Raw genomic sequence first — 24,323 nt, forward strand, 5'->3', positions numbered from 1 at the left:
CAAAAATTGTATCGGCGGCGCTCGCTCACGGCCGGACAGGAGATTGATTTCAATTTGCACGAGATTTTTCGGTGCCGCCGTTGCCGTTGCCGGGGGTAGGAAGAAAGCGCGCGCGAGCGAGTAGCTCGGTTGGTCACGTGTTCGTCCGCTGAGAGAGCGAGTGAGTGAGTGAGTAAATATATTCTGGTCGCGGCGGCTGAGGCCTCCGCCTGCCACATGTCCTGCATGAGATATGAAGTATGCCCACTTTGCAGACACAATAATGACGTCACCGCCGCTCTGCTTGGCCAAGGGCAGTGACACCGCACCGGCAGCTCGCGCACTATTTGTTATTATTGTGCGAGTGTACCGCAGAGACACTCGCGGCTCATTATACATTATTGTGCGGCTATTTCGGGGACGCGGCGGCTGGACGCGGAAAAAGGACGCGCGACGAGCGAAGTATCGCGCCCGCCGTGACGATTTCGGGCCCTTTCACTGCATTTGCATGCCTGGCATCCCCTTGCCATTTGATGAGGATTAAATAACGAGGTTGTTTTCTTTTTTTTCACTAGGGAAATAAATTTCAATTTATGCATTTAACTAATATTGATCGAATTCCCTTAATTAATTACAATTAAAATATGTACCAAGTATTGTCAGATTTAATGAATAGCTTTATTTCCTTTTATAATACTGCCATTTAAAAAAAAGGGGAAAGAGAAAGTAATCATATTAAATGGAAGATAAATACAGAATTACAGACTTTTGCAAAATTTGAAGGACCTCTTTACTTGCTGCAAAATGATATTTAAAAGGACACGGCCGCTTAGGTTCCTCCCTTGTAAGCTTAAAAATCTCACAAATTAATTTAGCTGGAAAAGTGAAACTCGATTCATCAAAAGAAAAATCCGAGCACATATTAAAAGTTCCAATTCCCAGAACCCTTTGGCTCCTCTAATAACCTGTCCGCTCCAGTTTCCCTTTCCAAAATTTCAAAAGCCGTCCCCGGCTGACTGTCCCAAACGCAAAATTTACTCGCCTGGCGAGCCTCCAAAGCAAACCTTTCAGCGTGAAATAAAAAATGAATTTTCAAACGGCGACTCTTTCTCTTCCCTCATTTGCGTTTCGGCGCGCAGATAATCCGATCACGGGCCAGATTGAAAGGCTTCCTGCCCCGCCCGCCCCTTCGGCACACTTCCGCCCCCCGCAGGGTGCTTATTTCCGGCGGCCAAACTCCAGACCGGCGGCATACCAACCAACGAGCAGGCGGGCGAGCGACTAACTGCCCGTGACGCCGGCCGCATTATACTGTGCCGCACGACTCGCCCGACCAGCCGGTTGCATGCTTCCCCGAGCGGCAGGCGCACGTGGTTTCCACCAAATCCTTACGGGGATTTTTTTTAATCCAATCCAACGGAATACGCACAGTTTTCCTGTGTGTTCATATTTTCCAATCTATTTCTGAGCGCCCGCAGCATGAAATTAACTAATTAATCGGTTATTCTTGTATTCGATCATTTAATTTGAAAGCGGAGTGTGTGTAGAGTCATCAACGCCGGCACGGTTCCTATTTATCTTCACGTTTCGAGCCGCACCGGCACCGGCAGCACCTGAATGATATTAAATAGGCGGGATTGAAAAATAAACGATTCGGAGGCAAAGACCGATTCGCGTGACAAACGAGCGAAGTCTCGTTTGGACCGGCTCCAACGATTCGGGCCCTAATTAAAACGAAAAGCGCGGAAACAAAACCGAGGAAGCACGCGTGGGGGCGGGGGCGGACTGGATGCTGCCGAATAAATGGAGGCACGCATTCGATTCGGACCGAATCACTGCTTGGGCGTGAAGTGAAGTAGGAGACGAGAGTGAGGGAATCAAGTGGCGGTTTTACGAGCCGCCCACTGATAGAATTTCAAATTAAGCAGCCGCCGCCTCTCTATTTTTACCCTGGACCGCGGCCGCTTGCTCATTGTCCCACAATAATATCAGTCTCTCTCGCTTGCTCTCCATCTAATTTCGTTTGCCACACCGCTTGTTTCGGCCGACGCTTTTATACGTTTTATGGCCACACACACACACACACACACACTCGCATTCGATCGAGAGCAGCTCCTCACCCTCTGCCTCTGCTCGAGCGTTTTTCGCACGTGGGTAATGGCAAACAGCTTTTACTTTTCTTTGGTTTCTTTTTCTTTTGTGCCCCGTGCCAACGTTTTTCTGCGCCAAGCAAAAAATATGACGGCCGTGAATTCGAGACGAGAAAGATAAATATCAACATTAAGCTCGAAATAAGTTAAAGATCCTAAAGAAAAATGTTAGTTTTGTTCAATAAAACAGTTTTCAATTTTTTTTTGGATTCTGTCACAACGGCAAAGGCCCGAAAATTGATTACGCAATTGAGTTGGCTGAATGGGTTCAGCTGTGCCATGATTAATTACGAAGCACGGAACGGCTGTTTGGCAAATGAATAGAGCTGACGATCGATTTTTTGCAAACACAATGGATTCAATGCTCTCTGGCTGTTCAATATTGAATATATTCCATTTGGTCGACTGATTCTACCATTAATTTCCACATTATTACCCTTGCCGGAAATAAAGGAAAAAACAATTTGGGCAGATCCATCACGAAGTGCCACAGTCAGTTGTATTCAAATTTTTTAAAATGAAAATTTCTTCCTCTTGTTTTGTCAAATTAAACTGGTGAATTTTGGCTAAAGAGTTTAAGCATTGAAATCTTAATCAACCCTTTCGCGCTCAAGAGAGAAGCCTCTTGCAAATTTAAAGAAACGAAATTAAATTAGGTCTGACGTAATTTCCAGCAAGCAGCAGTTTAACAGGCGCCTTGGGACTTGGGAGGCAAACTTTTTAAATAATTTAAAATGCACTCGGGCTGAGCGGGTGCGAGCTTGACAATAATTCGAGCATAACGAGCCAATTTGCAGGTGCGTGCGAATGCACAAAGTTAGCTCGGCGGCCTCAGGTGCGTCCATATGGCAGTGCACGTGATGAGCATTGAGCGGGAGGGAGAGAAGCCCCGTTCGCCGGCCTGGCTGGCTTCGCCAAGCAGTTTATGGCCTCCAAAAATACAATCGCTCGCTTTTGCAACCGACCTTCTCGATTAATTAATTCTTATTTTTGTTTTGTTTGCCAGCCAAGACAAAACCGAGCAAACAAGTGACGAAACGCCCAACGACTCCCACTCTGGCCGCCCCGCGAGGGAAAAAATGTCAAAGATTTACGGCGGTAATCTTGCGTCGGGCGGACTGATTGGACGCTATTCCGAGGAGGAAGAAGCTCGATCGGTGTCTTTTTCTGACGTGCTTGGCGGAAGTATCTTCTCGGCGGTTTCAGTTTCGTGCTTTTATTGTTGTTGTTTAGCCAGACGTGCTGCAAGTTTCGAGAGCACAACACGACCGCAAGTGAGCCGAGTGAATTACAGCTCAAAACTCCATTCGTACGCGACTTCTTGCACCATCTTCGTCGTAATCAACCGTGCGAAATGAAGTAACAAACTTCCGTAATTGGAATTCACCGCATCAGCTCGCGTCGGGAACGAGTAGAGATGACATCAAAGCAAAATAGACACTCCTCCGGCCATTTCAAACGGGAAACTTAGTTTACAGTCTAAACACTTACAAATTAACTGTTAGGACTAGTTCAATTAATTATACTTAATTAAAATAAATTATTTTTCAATGTTTGATAGCAATTACAGAACTGTTTATGTTTTTTTTCTGCAAAAGCTTTTCGTGTAAGATTTACAAACAAATAAATCTGATTAACCGTTCTTTTTTTTATTACATTTTGAGAAGTTGAGGACATATTTTTAGTCTAAAACATCACATGCAATGATTCAGTTTGCCAAATTTACTTTGTATACACACAAGAGACACGCAAGAAGAGTTCTTTGAGCAAGTCTAATTTGACAAGTCATTAGGATGAAACTAGCAAGATTCTCCGTACTCTAACATTTCGGCGTTATGACTTAGAAGTGTAGCGAAAGCGTTTGTCTGTGTGTCTGGTTCACGGTGTGTGGCGATGAAAGGAGCGGGAGTGAGAGAAAAAAAGAAGCCCAACAAATAATCCGAAACTTGCTTTACATCTTTCTATTTTGGCCGCGGCGGGGGTCACGCCTTCGGACCGCAACAATGTGTTTGGCACCGAACGCATTTTCTCTCTGTTGGGAAAGCACGGCCAGCGCACGCATTTCGAATGCTATTCACTCTCCTGAGAGGTTCGATTTCTCAGCGGCCGCTCGAAAACGAGAGTTATTTCAAGGTTCATGCCGAGGACAAAAAGAAAGACAGAGACGCGGGAATTAGAAGAGGCCCCCTAGAGTATTTAGTGCGCGGCGGCGCTTTTTGTTTTATTGAGAGGTGACTAGCGTGCTTTCAATTATAGAATAGTCTTCTTGGTCGCGCGTGGACCGTTCGGTCGGTCGGAATGCACGTCGCGCCCCGAATAATTGTTAAACACACGTCGGCTTTCGCTGATCGCCACCGTCTTTATTTAGCGGCATTCTTTCGGAAAACGAGCCAGCCCGCCGGCTTGGCCAAATTGCGAATATATCATCCGTTTTTTTTTTGTACCGACACTTCGGAGAGGGTTTCGATTTATTTCGGGCGGCTGATTGACACCGATTTGAAGTGGCGACAATTCCATTTGCTTTTCTCGACAAAGAAATAATCAAAACTTCGCAAAGCCTCTTCGTATAAATCATTTCCTTAACAGTCGATGCCGCGCCATCAAAATGAATGATAATTCCAATATCCGGCGCGTCGCGAGGGAAAGGCTCTCGAATGGATTTTGCTCATTCCACTTTGCGACACCCCCATCAATCAGTGCAACTCCGATCCCCTGGAGACGATGCGTTCAAAAAGCCAGCAAGCCAGCCAGCCTGCCAGCCGGCGAGTTTCTCGCGCGAAACACAAAAGTTATACTGTATCGGGTGCCGAAGAAGCAAGCGGTCCTTTCAGCGTCGTCATTTTGTATTCCGAACAGACTGCGCGACAACTTGTGTGCGAAAATATCATATCGCAGCTTTCAGCTTTTCTGCCGCGTATTGATATTCCATATGCACGGATTTATTGAATTGTTACACGCATCGTAACGGCACTTTGAAAGTGGTCGCATGAATTCAAACTCGAAGGCGGAAATGGAATAAGTAAGAGGGATAAAAAGGCACGGCTAGAGCATAATCCAATTAGCGAGCCGTGTCTCCGGTCTCGGGCGGATCAGAAAGTCTAATAACTTTGTTCTGCTCGAGCTCCTTGTTTGAGTTGGAACACGCACTTACAGGCCCGGAATAATCGGTCCATCTCGCGCTGGCTGAGCGAGCGAAATGAGAATTCGGCAAGCCGCGATCCAAAGTGGACCAGCCAGTGGGAGCATTATCTAATTGCTTGCCGACGGACTTCTTTGGATTATAGTTGGCCAAAGTCGTTATCTCGCACCTACTTGTGGAGAAATGGCGTGTGCCGTTCAATTAAATCAGACTCGGGCTCACTCGAACGGCTGATAACATGATGAAGGGGCCATAGTTTCGATTCCGTGGAATTCTAAAAGTTTGTTTGCCCACGCAAGGGTGCCCATCAAACACACTCTGCTACGTTTTCCTGAATCACAAATTTCGACCGTCCTGGCAGTTCGCAGAAGAGAGGCAAACAAAAGTTGCGAATTCCTCGTGCCTGAAAAGGAAGGCGTTCCCGCCCCCGCGCGACGACCCACCGAATGCTGCGCATTCCGGCTGTCGTCGAGTCGGAGAAAGAAAGAGAGAGAGAGAGAGAGAGAGACGCGCGGCGTTGAAAAGCGAGTTCTTTTGTTCTTACCTTTCCCTGCATGATGAGCCGGATGGTGAGCGTGACATTGGGGTCGTCATTGGGCAAAGACTTAATATCTATGGATGCCATGATGCAAGTGGGTGAGTTTGGTGTAAGGGTTGGTCTGGAGACGCGGCGGGTCGTTTACGGGGGGGTTTGCTCTCCTCAGCGCCAATTGTTCCGAGCAGAGAGTTCAGATACTTGGTGAGAGAGTGTTTTGCGTGTGATTTGATTTTAGCAAAGTAGTCGAGGGCAGCGGTTGGTTCAGTGGTTGAGTGGCCAGTAGCACTGGTGGTCTGGTCAGGAGGGTCCAACAATACTCGGTCAGGGTCTGTGGAGCAACAATGAGAATCAGGCTCAGTACACTTGTCATACCAAAGAGACTAGCTCGCTCTCGCATTCACGCACACACACACAAAACAGCAATTCTAAAAGCGGAGGGCGGGGGCAGTTAATTTCCGGCAGTTTGTTGTTGCCAGCGGATCGGATTAATAATTTATTGTATCCTTCTGGGGGTTTGTTGGTCAACTTGGGGCTCGGAGCAGTGCAGACTGATTAATTCGCTCAACTACATTGAAAACAGTGGCTGGCTGGTCCGCAGTTCGCGCCAATTTTAGGGTCAGGGTGGGGAAAAGCGGTTTTCTTTATTTAGGTGGTAGCGTTGCTCCGGCATAGCGAGGTGTTGACTAAAGTTGCAAACATTTATTACATCCCATCAATCTTAATTCCTCGTGTAAAATTTTGTTTATGAAACAGACAAACGGAAAATTTAATCTTTTGTGAATTACGATGGTAAATCTCTGTGCGAAATAGAAACTCATATCCAGCAGATAAATGAAGCAATTTAGATTAACAGTGTTGAAGCACCCAACTTTCCCGAGAAACAAGCTTTGCAGCATAAACAACGCGGCCATCGTGGTTATTGCCTATATAATTCAAATCACGCCCGCCAGCAAAACGGTTCATAAACATCCCGTCCAATTTCTGCTTTTGCCATTTCCCTCGCGCTCTGTTTATGCAAATAAAGCTGTATAAAGCAAAGTCAGACTCTGATTTTTTTATCCGGGTGGCGCGTAAATCCGGCAAATGAGCAGCCGTCCGTTTATTGGCGTTGCAGCCGCCGCAGACACCGTTCAAATCATTTATCCAGCAAGCTGAAAAATTAATCAGCCGCGAAATCTGGTTCCCGCGAGACGCCGACGGCGTCAGAGAGTCAATTCCGCTGACTGGCACTGACGTGGAAGGTTCAAAATATTTATGAAATATTATACGGCTCGTTCGCTCACCGCAAAAACAGCCCCACTCATTCTTCAAAGAGACGTGGTGTTTTGGGTTCAGAACGAAAATATACGGCCTGCATCTTGAAAAATCGCTTTCCATTAGTGCTCAATTTCCCACATTCCCATCGAAGAGGGGTATATCTATCTAAAATCGAGCGGGCCTTTCGGAATGCCGGTCGGAATTGCTCGGCGGCAGGAATTCTAGCGGCCCATTTGGTGCGAGCGCTGAAAAACACGGCGGCGGCGAGCAGGAATCCGGATTTTCGGCAGCCCTGCCGCCGCCGCCGTCGCCGAACGCGCTAATGGGCTGCATGCAAATTTCGACTCATTTGGGCTGCATATTAATAATGACACACACACGCGGGCGGCGGACCGACCGACCGACCGAGAGAGAGTGAGAGGCTGCCTGCTCTCTCGGATCGATAATCTCTGGTGCACCAAGGCAGAGCAAGCGTGCCACGGCCGAGTGGGATGGGAGCGGCGGGCACGTCAAAGTCGTTTCAATCATCCCGCGCGCGCACCAGACAGACGACACTCGATCCATTTTTTACAATTATACCCCCGGCTGTTTATTAATTTGGCACGCGGCAATAATCGTTTTCTGGCCGATCGAACCGCTGCTGCACCATTAATCAAGCGTCGACGGCGCTGCGGCTGACTTTTATTCACTTACACGCTGCTGCCGCTGCCACGATACACACATACACACACACACACACACCGGTTGGCTCTCTCGCTCTCTATCTGTGTGACACACAATCCTGCTATTTGTTGAATCACTCTGCATACACGCTGAATTATTAATGAGCTCACTCTGCAGCAGCCATGCTCGACAGGCGCACGCTGATTGTTGATTCCGCAATGTACGTGTGAAAAAATTGGCCGACCGACTTTCCGGAGGGATTTTTATCCGCTGTCCGATCTGAATTCCGATTTGCTTGGTTAGCTGGTTCCGGAAAAACCAGGCCCGAGAGGGGTATTTATTGATGTGAACATTCATATTTCTGGTATTCTGACCTTTGATGAAATTCGTGCTTATTGTTAGCATATTCAGAGAATCTTTGGTTCGTTCAAGTTGGAGGTAAAATGCAAACACTGTTTGGAATATTACAATTCCCAATGCTCCATTTTTCATCATTGCAAAGTTTGAGGGCTGGTGGAAATGGCTATTCCTACAATTTCAAGCAATTTTCTTCTCAAAAGTAAATGCATCACATTCTGGCCCACGAAATTCGGGAAACGGCCTCCTCGGACACGGTTCTCCTTTACACGGCGCCAACAGTGCGCTCTCTCGAATCTCGTAATGAGGGTACAAAAGGAAGCCGGCGCGCAGGAAGCTGTCGTCTGATCGGTATGCCATTCAATTACGGCCGCAAAAATGCTCTGGCTCTCTCTCTTTTTTACGGCACGGGCGCAATCGCGAAATAAGGGGTCGAATTGAAGGGCGATCGGAAATGGGGTTGGCCGGCTCACTTTTGACAGCACTCGGCGCACGACAATCGATACATTACGACGGGACAACGGTGGCCGACCGGGTTTATCATAGCGGGCGCACTCGCCTGACCGCTGAATGACAACGGCCGAAGCCAATCTCCATTTCCACGACGTGAATGGAGCCGCTAGTTGGTGAAAAAGGCAGGTACCAGCCCCCTACCTCATCTGGAGAAGAGGGATTTGGAGTAAATCTTGCTCCCGGAAGATCAAATTTACAATACCAAATCGCTGGCGATTCTCCAGGGGACTGGAGAGCGTAATTGATGGATCCGCGGAGATGGGGAAAAGTGCTTAAAAGTTTGCGAGGAGAAATCGGCGTTCTTGGGCGACTCGAGACTGATGATCTCCGAAATTGATGGAGGAATAATCGCTTAGCTCGGTTAAATATTGGCATCTTGCGAGGAAGGATTAGTTCTTAACGATAATTGCCGACTAATCAAAAAGGTTGTCAGTTGGTCATTAGTTTTGATTTAATATCGAGAGTGTATTGTTTGTTTGCATATTAATTTGAAGCAAAATCAGGAAAACTTGTTGGAGTGTAATATTGATTTGTGCCGTTAAATTTCATGGAAATCGAGTTTAAGAAATGAAGTTATGGTGAATTTGTATGATTTTGACTCCGCAAACACAAATCAAAAAGCACTTTCAGCGAACCACAAAAAAATTCAATTACTCTGCAGAATTTTCTGTGCCTTTTTCCCATAAAAATTGAAATTTCACCCTCCGACCTTGGTAGCTTGCAAGCTTATTGGCTCGAGTCCCCCTAGTTAGGACAAGAATGCAGCAGCCGGCGAGGTCGAGTGGTGCGCGAGGCTTTTGTGCCGAAGAAGGCGACGAAGAAGATCCAAAGGCAGCAAGAATTAGCTCTCGACTCGTGAGGCGAGAGTGTATATACGTGTGTATCGTGATCGATAATTGAAAAATGGACCCGGCGAGGCGTGATGGAGGAGAGGTACTTGCGAAAAAGCACCGCGACAGCGAAATACAAAATGCAACCGCGGCGCTTATGCCGTGTTTGCAGAGAGGGCACGTCCGGCAGGCTGGAGGGAAGGAAGCCCTCCAAAGCCACCCCCCGCAGACGCGAAAAACACCGCGGCAGCTAATCCGCTCGCCGGTGCAGCCCAATTATGCATCCGCTAATGCAATTACGCTGCTAATTGTCCTTTCGACCTCCTGCCAGCCGCCGGCGACGACGTTGAGCGAATAGAATTTTTCTCCACCATCGCACCGACTTTCGGAAACTTGTTTTCTACCTAATTTGACAGATGATTTATGCATTTGCTCGGGCGGAAAGCGGTTGGTTTCATGCGGCAACGAGCGACGTGCCGCTCCCACGCAGACCGTTTGATTGAATGGGCGCTATCGATCCGCACGACCAGATTAATAAGGCTTATATGCATGCGGCGGATTGTTGTCCGCGCCTGTTATAAATAATATTCCCGATATATTCCGACCATTCGACCCACTTCTACAAATAGTCGATCGGATCAATCAGACAAGAAAAGGCACTTATGAAACGGAGTAATCAAGGGGTGAAAATAATCCCAAGGTCATTAGTGATTAATTAGCTTTCTCTCTCTCTCTCTCTCTCTCGCTCTCTTCTCGAAATCAAACTTCCACTCGGCTAGCCCTTTTCAGCGCGAGACGAAAAAGCCAAACAATGTGACAAGTGCAGCGTAAATGCTCCCCGTTTGGAAAGGGCTAATTAATTCGAGCACCGAAACTGGCAGTGCAAATGCAAAAACACGACGACACAGCCATACATGCAGATATGGCGCTTTTTGCCAAAGTCGCGGAAGCTGACAGCTCTGTCTCTAGCACTCGCGGGAGGGAGAGCAGCGGCGGCGGCGGCGGCGGCGGAAAAAAAGGAGAGTGCAGCAGTAGATGTCAAATAAAAATATGAATACATGCATATACTCGAGGATGTGTTTCTGGTTGCCAGGCGGTCTGGATAACGACGAGCGAGCAAGAGCAAGAGAGAGAGAGAATAGAGGCCTGCAAATGCACGCCCCTGCCAGTGAGCGAGCGAGCGAGCGAGCGATGCTGTCGTCGTCGAGCACTCTTTTCTAATCCTCCTTCACGATCGCGTCCCCATTAAAAGAAAGAGGCAGGCAGGCAGCTCTGTGTGACCCTCGTGAGTGAATTTGCGAGCGGTGGAGCTGTAGCAGAATTTCCTCGGCCTTTGTTTCGACGCCCCGAGTGCTTCTTAAACGCAGACTAACGAGACTCGCTCTGCCCACCATTGTTTCTGACTCACCTCGGCCGCCGCCACCGCCGCTGCCGCGCGCGCGGATTAAAAATTACGCCTCAATTCAAGCCAACTGCACACAATGCTGCAGCCGTCGCGATGCCGAGAACAAGTATGGAGATTACGACTCCAGACACTCGTGCGATTGCCATCCCCTTTTCAATTCGCCGGAGAAATAATGAGAAAACACTGCGAGCGAATTTTGGCACAAGGCCGACATTTTACTTCTTTTTAATTAGAACCCACCGTATGGATTTTTATTCGCCTCGTCGATGTGTTTTACGGCGTTGACGAAACGGATGGCCCGCTTTTTCAGCTTTTTGCGCGTTCCAACATCAATTCAGACAGGGTTTAAATGGACCCAACCAAATCCGCGTTTGTAATAAATAGCCCCCTTTTCAGCCGCGAAAATTGCGAAATAAAGCCACGTGGAACGAGAGCAGAGACGAGCGCTCAAAAAGCGATCGGCCCTCCCTTAAATCTCCGTTATGGATCATGAGACCACTCTCTGGTTTTTTTTTGTAAGCCACCAATATGAAATTAATTCTGAAAATAGATATTTTCAATCGCAAGGAGCACCTTGTAAGTCAAACACAACCATTCGCAGGGCTTATCTGTCACAAAGTGCTCAACAAAAGGACAAAAATCTCGTATCCAGCCGACAGTACATTATTTGCAGTTATCTTGAAAAAAAATCTACTCTGTCCGGAGCACACATTGAAAAAGGAAAATGCCGGGTGATGGCAGCTCAAAGGGCAGTTTTCAGCCGCACCGTGTCGGCGCGATAACGATGGAGCAGTCCAACCCCAACCGCACGGCAGCAGCCCGACTGATGATTTTCGCGCGCAACGACTTGTTCGTCCGTTTTGGACAGAGCTCGAGTGACCAGACACATCGAGCGCCACCTAATTAATTGAGAGCTGTTTTTGCCAGCCGCAAATATCAGCTGGTAATTAATTTCCAACGCACACGCGTGCATATTCGACCGTTTCGAGCAAATATCCATGCATATTCGATTTGTGAGCGAGCGCGCAAGGTTTGCACGCCTCATTGAGTGCGAATTGATAATTCGACCCGCTCGGCGCGTAATTAAAAATCGCTCGCGCAGCCGAAACGGCAAAAAACCTGGCAGCACACGCAACTAATAAGTGGCCGAGGGCGGAGTTCATCGAAAGCTGCTCTGTTTTCGCCCCCTCAATCGCTTTTAGCTTGCAAACTCGTTACCGTGCCTCCGCTAATTTCTTTGCCTACCGACGTAAATATTTTCCATGATTAGTGCGTTCGTGTGCGTGCAAATATGCAGATTCTGCCGGGGCTGGCATTATCTTTTAATGGAAATTTGAACAGCGACCCCTGCAACGGGGATTTAAGCGCGATTTTGAAATATGGGCATTTTCCATCAGTGTCAAAATTTCATTAACCGCGGGGATAGTGACCTCGTTGCTTACTAAAACGGATTTAATCAAAAGTTCATTACGGAACAAGTATTGATCCAATAATTTTTTAAAGCCTTTTCATTCTGAAACTTTTAAAAGGATAATAAAATGATGCTGACTCCAAACTTTAGCCCAGATTGGCCCTTCAATTTCAGAAATAAAAATTAATTCTCTTAAGGTTGAGACACTCCTTAACGAGGTCTCTCCCTTCCTAATCGGAACATTTTCTTTCCAGGTGTGAGTTGCACCTAAGTGGCAGAGTTATAGGAGCTCTCCCCTCGAGAAGAGTAACTATTACCCTTCCATTTTTGGAATTCTGTCCGGTGAGCACTCTTTCGGACTTTGAAGTCGGCGATTTGAAAAGACTTTCCATGCTCAGGGCCGTCCGTGGAGCGTGCTTTCAAGTGCGCAGCCTTTCATCGCGTCGAGATCTCCATTGAAACGAATTCCACCCTGCTCGGAGCGGGCCAGTCGGCTTGCTTGTTCGGGTCGAGCCGCACAAAAGCGGCGTTGCATTCTATATTAACTTTTATTTGCACAGCTCTCCGGCGTAAAGAAAGCCGAGGCCAGAGGTAAAAATAAATTACGCGGGCCTCGGTTCGAGTGTCGGGGCGTGATTTGCCGAAATCGCGAGCGGTGTCACCGGAGCCTCAAAGACGCGAACAAGAGGCGACGAGTGTCGGATTTTAATGAGAATCGGTTTGAGCACCCTGATAATGAGCGTCTCACTCGCTGAGGCCCGTTTCAAGGGCCTGCCTGCTCCGGTGCTTGATACCTGGTGCTTGTTATGCAGCCAAGTGGCGCCTCTAGAGTCATCCAAATGCCGCTGACTGCAGCAACCTCTGGCAAACAATTAGCCGCAGAGCTGACACGGCTGTTCCCCGGCCAGCTCTTCATTTTTACAGACTGATCGCAAATAAATGATGCAGTAAACGCTCGCCCGAGGCTGCGGACGACCTGACGGCGCTTTGCCAATCAATTACACACAGATCTGGCCTCCGTCTTCGTATATAAATTCCCTCTATATCACCTCCACTCAGTCGAGTAAATTAGATCGCTTCTGCCAGGCGAAAAATCTGCTTGCCAAAGGGGAAAATTGAGTATCGCTCAGCCAGAAAAGGAGAGCTAAGCTCCAGGAAACGGCGGGGGTTAAAATTGCTACTACCAGAACTTGTCATCAGCTTTTTTGGCTGGACTATAAGTCATTTTTCCATTAATTATCGATGACAGTAAAGCATCAATGTGACTTTAAGACACGTTTCATGTTGTGGACGATTCACCATTAATCTTACTTAGAGAATCGAACACTCTGCTGATATTTAAAGTGAACGGATCTGTTTTGAAAGCAATAAATTGTGAACCAAGCAGAAAGAAAACAAAGCCCCTCGGAGTGATTCAAGAAAAAGCTATTCGACCGCAAAAAAAGCGACGATCTAAATTTAAACCGGTCGATTCTTTGGCGCCATTTTTAGGCAAGATGGCGTGCCCGTAACGGATTTCCTCGGCGCGCACGTGAATGCAGACGTGGACAATTTTGCAGAGCAGAAGAAAGCCGGCAGCCGGAGAATTGTCCGGAGGCAGTTTCGCTCGCTCGCTCGCTCGCGCGCTCGCCATTGTTCCGAGCGGGAGGAAAAGCACGACGACGGCGAGATTTCATCATGCTGAAGTAGGTGGACCAAGATCAAAGCACACACTCGCGCGCGCGAGCGAGCTGCTCGGTATACAAACTTCAAAAAATGAAAAGCTACACGGGAACTAAAATTAAAGATTGCGGCCCATTCACTCGACAATGGGGGATTTTTCTTGCCTGGCTGCCTGCTTTTCTCTCACTCTCTCCACCGGCGGCGGTGGAACAAAAAATTAAAAGCGGCAGCAGAGGCACAGTCTGCTCGTCCCCGTAATGATGGTTATAATCACGCCGTCGAGCTATTTCTGTCTGCATACAGCACTATACACACACACTCGGCCGTAAGGTGACAAAGAGCACTGCATGAAAGGCGGCTCGGATTCCTCTCGAAAAAAACAAGCTCGCTGCTGGAAAGCGGCAAGTTCGCTTGCTTGCACTTTCCCTCCCTTCTTGCTCGCAAGGCTGGCTTATCGCGACCAATTTTTCAGCCATTCTATTAGGCGGCCGTGAAACATTCAAGCTTTGTTCAAAAATTCATCTCGCGTGCTGCTAATTTTCTTCCATCCTTCCCACCTTGTTATTGTTATTATTATTACACGCTGGCATTTCTCGCGTTGCGCCGGCAATGAAATTTTAATTGGCCGCGCACGCCCCGCGCCAATTTCCCGAGCCTCCGAGTATTTATTACACGGAAATATATTATTTCGGCCGCGCACGCTGGCGTGAAATTAAACGGGATTTTATTTTCCGTCGCGTGCAGTGCAGGCCCAAATTTGCTTGCCCGCGCTTAATTTAATAACAAGAAAAGGCCCGTCTTGCCAAACGGGCACAAATTGTTTCCTGCAAACGCACCGAAGAAATGATTAAATTTATATGTACGCAATAGGAGAAAGGGCTCCGCAGTTCATTCGCAACGAACAAAGTTTTGGCAAAGGCTTGCCGGCCGCTCCATTAGCATTTCAAAGCGCACAATTTGCAAAAATTTATGAACCCTCTTGAGCTGAGGAACAAGTGTGTCCAAAGGCCGAGAAATGAGATGCAAACCTGATGTCAAGGTTGATGATTTTGAGATGCTTTTGCATGTTTAAATTTCTTGGAGCAACGATTTGGAGCCTTTTCAAGCATAATAAATGGAATTTTCCTCAGAGCCTGGAACGTTTAACCGGTTCTTAACCGGCGCGGTCGTTAACTTTCAAGGAGGCAGTTTCTGCTTCTCAGACTTCTCAGGCCCAAAAGGCACAGCCGAGAGTTGCCAGGCCTTCAGAAGGATCAATGTCTGGAGCTGGGCAGCGACCTCCAGTCCTTTTTCTTTTCATCAGGTCGAGCAGACCATCTTTGCATTTTGCACTTTTCAATTTGAATGGGAGGCACACAAGACGAGTGGGCCGCCGTATCTTTTTTTATTATCCTTTCTTTCACTGCAAGCCAGGCCAGCAGAAGCAGGGGTTGCAAAATTGCACGGACGAAAAGCTGTCTCATCAGACTAACGAGCTGCCGTCGCTCTCTCGACTCGGTGTTTGTGTGTTTGTCCAAAAGGATGGTGTGCATCAAAGGTGGAGAGCGGGCCGGCTAGTTAGCTGCACCTGAATTATGAATCACGCCATCACGGGGCCGACGACAGTGCACGCTTCAAATATTCATTCCCTGAGACGCCGTCGGCAGATGGCACTGGTGCGCAGAATATGGCGGCCACGGGCGCACGCCATTGTTGACGCCCGATGCGAAAATGAATGCACGCAGCCCACGGCCTAGACTTAATTAGCCGAGACAGAAGTGTCACGTATATACGCTGGAGAATTTTTCATTTTCGCGCGCGCAGCCCCCGCGGCCAGCACCGTGCTGAATGAGATATTGTTTCGTTCCGTTTTTTTCTCCGTTTTGTTTTGTTTTGCCCCGGCCCGGCTCGTTTCCTCCCGCTCGACAGTCATGCTTGATGAATTCGCCTCTTTTCCAGAGATTAACTCGCTCTTTCGCGCGCTGCTCCACTGACAAACATCAGTCTTATCGCGCTGTTTGTTTTAGTGTCGTTAATTACGATTCCACTGTCACGACGCGCACGAGGGGCGGAAGTCTGCCAGATAAATTTGTTGAAGAGAGAGAGAGAGTTTAATTACGCAGACGAGACGCGAGTTCACAATCATATCTGCGAATTTCGGTTCAAAGCACGCGTCGCGTCCTCTTTTGGATTAAACGTTTTTTTGCCGCCCGTCCGAATGAATGGCCGCCATTTTTCGGGCCGTTAAGGAGAATTTATTGGCGCTGCCCAATTGAATTCGCTTCAAATGTCCCAAGTCGGCATCTGATACGCCTCTCCGCTGACAGCCGAGCCAGGTTTTAACTGCTTACTGTCCATTACCACGAGCTCGATCAAATGAAACGATAGAACGGAACTTGATGGATTTCCTGTTGCACCATTTCCGAGGGAAAGAATCAATTTGATTTTCTGCATCTATGATTTTGCAGTTGTATCAAATTCGTTCCACAAAACCCTTGGTTTTCGCAGTCCGGATTTCAATCTTTTGTATTCAAGCAGAAATCACTGTGCTCAATTTCATTGACGGCACAATTTCCATTTCAAAGAAGCTTGAGCATATTCGGCTACATCCACTTGCTTCTCCCTCGGCGCATTCGTGTTTTAATGAAGAGAGAGCGAAAGAAATTCGAGCAGAATTAATTTCGCACGACTCCGTATTAAATTTAATTAGAAGTTTCAAAAGCGGGAAGCGCGAGCGGGCGAAAGAAACGGCGGCAGACGCGCGACTCGGTGCGGGAGGCGCGCGCGCCGCGTGTAATATCGTCATTAGAGGCCGTCGGCATTAGCATAATTATACGTACTCTCCGGAGTGAGTGTGTGTGTATTATACGTTTAGACCGCGGTGGCAGCTTCTTTCCTCCGATATTGGGATATTGGGTTGCGCGTCCTCGCTCCCTCTGTTAATGAGGCACCAAGAATCTGCACGTAGCAATGATAATAAAAGTATTCATATCGCATTTCCCTTGAGCCAACTCATTAGCATCCACCACCGTGTTTTTAGGGTTGGCGATTTTAGTCGGCCTCGAAATTCGGGAAATTCGGAAAGAGTTGAATATGATTGCAGTTTCAGATTCAGCAGTATAATTTTTTTATTTGTTTATTTTTAGTATCATTTTTTAAATTAAATTCGATTTATTATGGGGGCGGATTACGGCACGGAATTTTAGCTCGGCCTTAAAACACTGTACAATGCTGTCCTTGTGCCCAGCGTTGCCATAATCAGCCCCTTGGTAAAGATTATCGATTAATTAAATCCAAAACAATTCAAATAATTTATCAATACAGAACAGAACAGACTAATATTCTCAACCCTATTCATATTGGAAGCCAGCACTCTATACCACAGCCTTAATGGCTGAAATCGAGACTGATTTTAATTGCTGAATAAAAGGCATAAGAAATTCGGATCGATTTCATTCATCGCTTGACTCTCCGCGGCTGCAACGAAAAATAATAGTAAAAAAAATTGAGCCGCCATTCAATATTGCCGAAAATTGAGTTTTCCTTTCTTGGTTCGCTCGAATGGAAAGTGGTGGCACACACGCACGCAAATATTGCTACGGGAATTTATTTGACGATAGCGAAAGCGGGCGGGCGAGAGCAGAAACTCAGTCAGATCATGCGCGCTCATGATTTATGGATTTAATTTCGAGAGGGACCGCTCAATACACACTCGCATCCAAGATTCAAGATAATTTGTGCACTTTTTGCGGTGAAATCGATTACTTTGGCAGAGTTGGCGTGTAATTCGTGTGGCCTCGTCGCAGGGCTGATCGAAAAAAGGATCAAATTTCCAACAAACGCGGGCTTCCTCTCTGCTTTCTGAGAAAAAGTAATTTAAGCGTGGGCTGGAAACTTTGACAAATTGCGTGGAAGCTATATATCAAATTAATTAAAACGATGGGTATTTATGGCTTATTTAATCCACGAACTTTCAGTGATTGTTTAGAAATTTCCAGTAAAATGATTTTTTTTTTTCAAATTCACTTTAGAGTGATGTTTTCAATCTCTGTGAATAATTATTTTATCGAACCTCTATATGCTTCACTCCTTTCAATTCTGCGCTTATCAGCGTTGAGCGGAAATTTCGCCCGTGAGCTGCAGCAGTGCAGCGGAAAATGGTGGTGCATAGCTGTCGATTATTCATCGACACGATCACTCACTGCGAGAGCGCGCAGATTGAAAAACAATCCAATCGGTTGGAGCTGGATTCAAGGCTGACAGCTCTCTTCCGAGCTCGTTTAGCCCGAGCTAAATCTAATTTGCTCGATCCTAATTATTGTCGACGACTACGCAGCAATCGTTGTCGTCCCCTCTCGATACGATCCGAGAGAGACCTTGCATGTTCTTTGCATGCACGGTATTACATGACCCAGTTGCCGCCGCGAGTCTATTTGGCATCTCTCGGCACAATGGAGCCCTTCACGATGTACTTTAATTGTTCGCATTAAAAGCGGCGGCGCAAGTTTCGTTCCTGGTCGAGTTAGCTATAGCTAAATAATTAATTAATTAAAGCAGCAGCTCGTGGGGGAATCTTGTGTGTGTGTTTGCGCGCGCGAATAATAATAATAATCCCACTCAGAGCGGCGGCAGCGATTGCGAGAGCGGGAGCACCTGGCCCTTGAAATTTTAATAATTAAACAAACACTCACTCGTTCTCGTCCCCCACCTCGTTCCATTATTTTCTTTTTAATTAGATCCCCACCCGCAGGAGGATGAGAGTGCGAGAGAGAATGAAAGGCCGCCAGCGAGTGGAGAATGAGGAAAAAATAAAAACATCATACACCACACACACACACAGCAGATGAAAATGAGAGAGAAAGAACGCGGCGGAAATTCGTTGACAGCTTGTTCTCACGCAGCACCGCATTGTGAGAAGCCGAAGAATCTGCTCTGCTTGGGTTGTGACAGCACGTAATTTCCTTATCTCGAAATACGACGCTAGTCTGCTATGAGCACCACTGAAACCATCCGGTTTTTTCTATGAAAGGGCTATTTCTATGTTAATTTTGCAATCTTTTTTTTAAAGGACCTGCACAAAAATATTCCCACAGTTAATAGAAATCTTCTTTTTCCAGTTAAGCTTCAAGATGATTGATACTACAAAACCCCGGAAAATCCTTGTTGCCAGTGCATGAAGTAATCCCTAATCAGTTTAAGCCAAATTTGACTTTGACTTATCTTTTTTTCACTGCTTGCTAAGTAAGCATGCTTTTAAAATGGCCGGACTGTCTCCCTACTTGAAATCTCATTCTATTTCGCAACAAACATTTTCCCCAAAAAGTGTCATACACCGTTGGATAGATCTCAAGAGTAATCAAAATTTGCCAAGCGCTGAAAATTTTGGAGAAAATTGGCAAAATTTTAATTTTAAATGTGGAAAGGTCCTCTTTTGATTATTGCACATTGTGGCACAAATTGTTTAAACTAAAAATGGCATTAACATCATCTTGCAGCCAACATTTTTAACAATTTCCAATTCTTGCCGTGGCCATGTATAAATTCCACTTAATCTAGCCTATATTGCGTGCTTTTTATCTAGTTAATTTTCATTTTTAATATATCACGGCACTTTATGAAGAAACAACCTCATTAATTTTGAAGAGGAAATGGGATGTAGCTTCTAGGGTGTATCCAATATGGAAAAGCACACTTTGAAATCTCATTTGGGCGCAGCTCGAGACTTTGAGAGGCAGTGATGGTCAATAATTGGCCAGTTGCGAGTCAATGGGCGTCAGAAGGCAAACAAACAATCGGCACGGCGAGGTGTCGACGCCGCCTTTCAGGCCGCTCGTTAAATTTGGCCCTCGATACGCGCGCCAGTGTATATTTTCGTTAGCGTATGCTCGCACACAAATGTCATTTTCGTGGGAAGCGAGCCAGACTAGAGCGAGCATGTAATTTAACAGGTGCTTTTCTCTTGCAGCACTTTTCGATTAATCGATTTCTGCCCTTGCGCCTGCCGTTTCAAGGTCGCCGCACGCGCGAGTTGGACGGATTTAATGAAATCTGCTCGACGCCGATCGGGGCCGCCACCGCTTTGTGCGACTCTGATGAAAGGCGAGAGGCTGTTTCGGGAAACGTGCGCTTTTAATCAATCGCAATGGCTTTCGGGTATTCAATCTCACCTGTTCGGTTTTTGCCCTTTCATCAACGGCCGCAGAGCAGCGAGTCAAAATATACATTTCCATCAAACGTTTCGGAATTTTATCCTAATCAAAATGTTTTTACGCGCCTTACACCTGCCAAACATCAAATCCGTTTGAAAAATCAGTTATTGGATTATGTCTTCCGTAGTAAGTTTTAAAAACAAAATTTATTTTTAATGAGTAAAAAAAATAAAAAAAATATAGGCTGTGCTTAAATAAAAATTTTAATACTTTTTTTGGAAATTCATTAGAAAGAAAAATGAACAGGACGAGACCTGTTCACGATTCGATTTTTATGGTTAGACAGTTTACAATAGTGAAAAAATCCCGAGTCTGTTTTGAATTAAATGAATACATAAGAAATCAATTTCACACGCCTTCTCATTTCCCTAGAGCGAAGCTCGGTTTCAGGCAGACTCGGCTTGGTATGGCATTCAAGAGAACGGCGGAAATAAAAACTGTTAGAGTCAACTTGAGCGAACGTGTGTTTCCTTTCAGACACGAGCTACGATATTGGCGGCTTTTTGCACTCGCGCGCCGATCGATCGGCATCAACACTAGAGCAGAGGAAACTCATTAAAAATTCGTCCGATCGCGCTTTTTGTGTCGAGCAGAAATTAATTTGCCGCTGCAGATTCCGCTCTGCCGGCCGCGGGGGGCGAAAAGGGAAAAAAGAGTGGTCGGTAGCGTGCGCCGCTGGTTAGTTTTCTGCAGATTGAGTTTGCCAATTACATACTTGTGCGCCAAGGCCGAACTTCTTGTTTATTGACTTTTCTTTTCAGTTACCCGCCCGCCCGCCCGCTCAGCAGCCCGCCTAGAGAAACGTTGGTTGTAGGCTTTGTTTCGCCCAGCTGGCTGACTGAAGCAACTTCTGCGGCCCAGCCGTTTGAATATACCCGCCCGTGTTCTCGTCCCAACCAGCACTCATTGTCTGTTTATTTTGGCCATTTCATTAAATTAATTGCGTTTGACTGCGGAATGGGTACTAGGTAATTTCGCGGCGCCGACTTGCTCTTTAGCGCTTGTAACTAAATGTTGGTTTACGGCTGAAAAAATTTGCAGAATGTTTGTCTTATTCAAGCCTATTTTTAAATGAGCTAAATTTCGTTTTAGCACATTTTCAGGCCCAAAATTTTAAAGTGTAAAAAACAAGTTTGGAATTTGGAATGATTTTTCAGATTATTGTTTTTTTTGCTCTTTTTATCCGTGTCCGAGGACCGGAGGACCGGGAAGGGCGCGCACTGCACTAGCACGAATGCAGAATTCCGAGTGCGAATAACACCGCGAACGGATTGAATGGGCGCACCAGGCCGCACAGGGACCCAGCCCACTGAAGGGCCACTTGCCTCCGCACCGAGCACTGCATTGAAACGCTAGACATTCGTCCCGTGAAGCCAAATCACGCATGCTGGAAAGGTGCAAAGCAGCCCGTTGAGCAATTTGAGCATTTCGAGTCACTAAACCCACCACTTTTTGCCATCTCTGACATCGGGTAGCCAGTATTAGATCTCCAAACTGCTCAAATACCTCTCATTGCTTTGACACGCCTGAGAGTGCCTTAACAATGTTCTACCTAAAAACATTTAGGTTTGAAAAAGCAAAATCTAAACTAATTTTTTGAAATCCAAATTAAAAATGTATTTTTGATTTTTCCAACTAAAAAATTAATTGTCTAGATTCAGTACAAAAATATAAAGGGGTATTTTTCCAGAAGAAAGAGATGAATAATAAAATAAACTTTTGTGGAAAAATCCTTTCATATATTTAAATCTATTTTATCAGGGTTTATGCCTTCTCAAAGACGCATACTTGGATCAGCGATTCTTTAGAAAAGGAAGAGGACTCAGATGGTTAAACTACTAGTAAACTTCTTATTATATTAAAACTCCATTTTATTTTCAAAAGCAATAAATCGGAAAAAGTGGTAAAAACTTTACCCGCCAGCTAGTGAATCAAAAACCAAGGCAAAGCTGATTACAAAACAGAATGTAGCGAATGCGAGGGAATGTTGGTCACACACAGCATCCCTGTGCACCTTTTGCTCGTTTCTCGCGCGCCGGTGGTGCGGTTTTGTATTCATATTTCGGCAAAACAAAAGCGGGGCGAGAAATGAAATTAATCCCGGCGCCCCGCGGAAGCAAAAAGCAGCGGCGGCGGCGGCGGGCGTCTCGTGATGAATGTAATAACCGACGGCGGCTCATTAGCAAAAACAGCAAATGAAAAATAATCACCGCGTGTGCGAGTGCATATATGCATGAGAACGGCCGTGTGTGTTTTCCAAACAATTTTTTATTTTCATGAAAAAAATTCCGCCGCCGCCGTATTAGGGATAATTTTGATGGATGTTGGCAAAAACAAGGGCGGCGTGCGCGCGCAACCAGTCGGCTCGCGTGCTTCTGGGCTCATTTTTCACGGCGGGCCGGACGCCACGCAGGGCAAAAACACGGCGGACAAGCTTTTTATTTGAAAAATAACTGCGGAGCGAAAGAGAAAGGAGCCGGTTGATGAGGAAAAAGCATAGTGTGTTTCTCCTCCAGCTGCCCAGATCTCGCTCACTTTTCATCAGCCGGCAGAGCTATTAACGCAGCAGCGGCCGTTTCTTTCTTATCATAAAAACACTCCCGTCGCGGCGCGGATAGAGCGCGGCGCAGGTGAAATTGAATTCCGCCTCCAATTGTTTTCCCTCCGACGCGACGGAGATGAATGTTGTTGCATAAAAAATCTGCCTCGCAATTGTTCGGAATCTAATTCTAAGGCTTTTGTGAACTGATCTTCTCGGCGGGATTTGAGCGAGCTGCAGCCCCAACTTTTATTTTACTCCTCAAATCCAAGGCCGTAAATCAAACTGACGCCGCTTTCCCTTGATGGAATATTTTCCACCAGTAAATCTCAATTAAAAACGGATTGGATTTCAATGATTTAACGTGACAGTTTGGGATTGTCGTTGGAAAATGCAAATGGATCGAAACAAGCATTTTTTTAAATTTCCAAAACATTTTCCAGTTGTGGCACCCTTAAGAATATTGTGAGCATTCAAAATTCAATTTGTGAGTCTAATTGCATTTATTTGAGACGGTTCACCACGTCTCAAGTCTTGAAATTACCGAGCCAACAAGTGAAACCGTGGGTTCGATCGAGCTTAAAATTCATCCAGCTCATCCAGCAAACGCAACAAGTCGACAAAGAATCTTTACCAACGCCGCTCACGTTCTACCTGATCCGTTGTCTGCCTCTCGTATCTTTTTTCCGCTCTCTCTCTCTCTGTACCGGCGTTGCTTATTTTCCCTGAGAGCAGTCGGAAAAACACGACCGCGCGCGAAATCGAATTTCTCGACCCGGCGGGAATTCTGTTTTCGCCGCGTGACTCACGGTCGCGGAGCGATGCCGAGTGTCGATTTAGTGAGCGATTAATGCTTTTAGAAAATAAAATAATGCGTGCGGCGAATAGAGCGGGGCATTGTTGGCGGAGGCAAGGCACAAGGAAGGCAGGCAGCGGCGGCAGAGGGGTGCCCGTTGTTCTATACTTAGAAGCTTCTTCTCTACTACGCTCGTCGTGTTTTCTCATTCTTTTTCACCTCTCTCAAGCAGCTCGGCTCGCTCCTCGCGTCTCGGCCGAATTCCCGAAACAATAATCGCAACGACGCTGAAAAAGTGACGACGAATAAATTGAGCCACTTCGGACAGAGGCATTCCGTGTCAAAGTTGCGAGTTGCGATCTGCTGGCAGCCGTAGAGAGAAAGAGGGAGGAAAAAAGAGTAAGATGTAAGGAGTCATCGCTCTTTGTTCTCGGGCCGGCTAATTGTTCGGCATCGGCGGATTTCACGATTGAGCCATTAGCGGCTGCAATCGAGCCGCGGCAGAGAAATAATTGCTGCGTCCCTGCAGCACAGGGCCGCTCTTCTCGCCGCAGCTCGAATCGATGTTGGGTGGTGAAAAGGCTTTGCTACTTAGCAACAGAGAAATAAATCCTGCTAGACTATAGGGGATTCATTGTTGAAATCCTAAGAATTATCCCGATCTTTTTTTTAATGATTTATCGTTTCCAAAAGTGAGGATTTAAGAAAATATGAATTTGAAGGAAAGGAGATGATTAAAGAAAATTTCTCTACAGTTTTGTTTTGAAGGTAAATATTTTTAGTTCCGAGGCCTGCGGGTCCGAAACAGCTGGCTGTGCAGTACGAGAACGGGAAAATTAATTTATTCTTTTTAAATTTCCCTCGTAATTCACCTTTGGTCAATATCTTGGGTTTGA

At 46.4% G+C, this 24,323-nt stretch overlaps 2 protein-coding genes across 9 annotated transcripts in view; one reads left to right on the plus strand and one right to left on the minus strand.

The window, feature by feature from the left end:
• Positions 1-24,323, plus strand: part of mal (maroon-like) — a 216,676-nt gene that overhangs the window by 150,453 nt on the left and 41,900 nt on the right. The gene's annotated exons all lie outside the window — the stretch shown is intronic.
• mub (poly(rC)-binding protein mub) overlaps positions 1-24,323 on the minus strand; it is a 93,426-nt gene that overhangs the window by 32,099 nt on the left and 37,004 nt on the right. For all 8 annotated transcript variants that reach the window (XM_065481340.1, XM_065481341.1, XM_065481333.1 and 5 more), the window contains one exon: positions 5,813-6,134. In XM_065481340.1, the coding sequence (XP_065337412.1) occupies positions 5,813-5,893 (81 nt within the window). In that variant the 5' untranslated portion in view covers positions 5,894-6,134. The remainder of the gene's footprint in view (positions 1-5,812; positions 6,135-24,323) is intronic.

This window comes from Cloeon dipterum, chromosome 2 (genome assembly GCF_949628265.1).
Source record: "Cloeon dipterum chromosome 2, ieCloDipt1.1, whole genome shotgun sequence".
NCBI classification, from domain to species: Eukaryota; Metazoa; Arthropoda; class Insecta; order Ephemeroptera; family Baetidae; genus Cloeon; species Cloeon dipterum.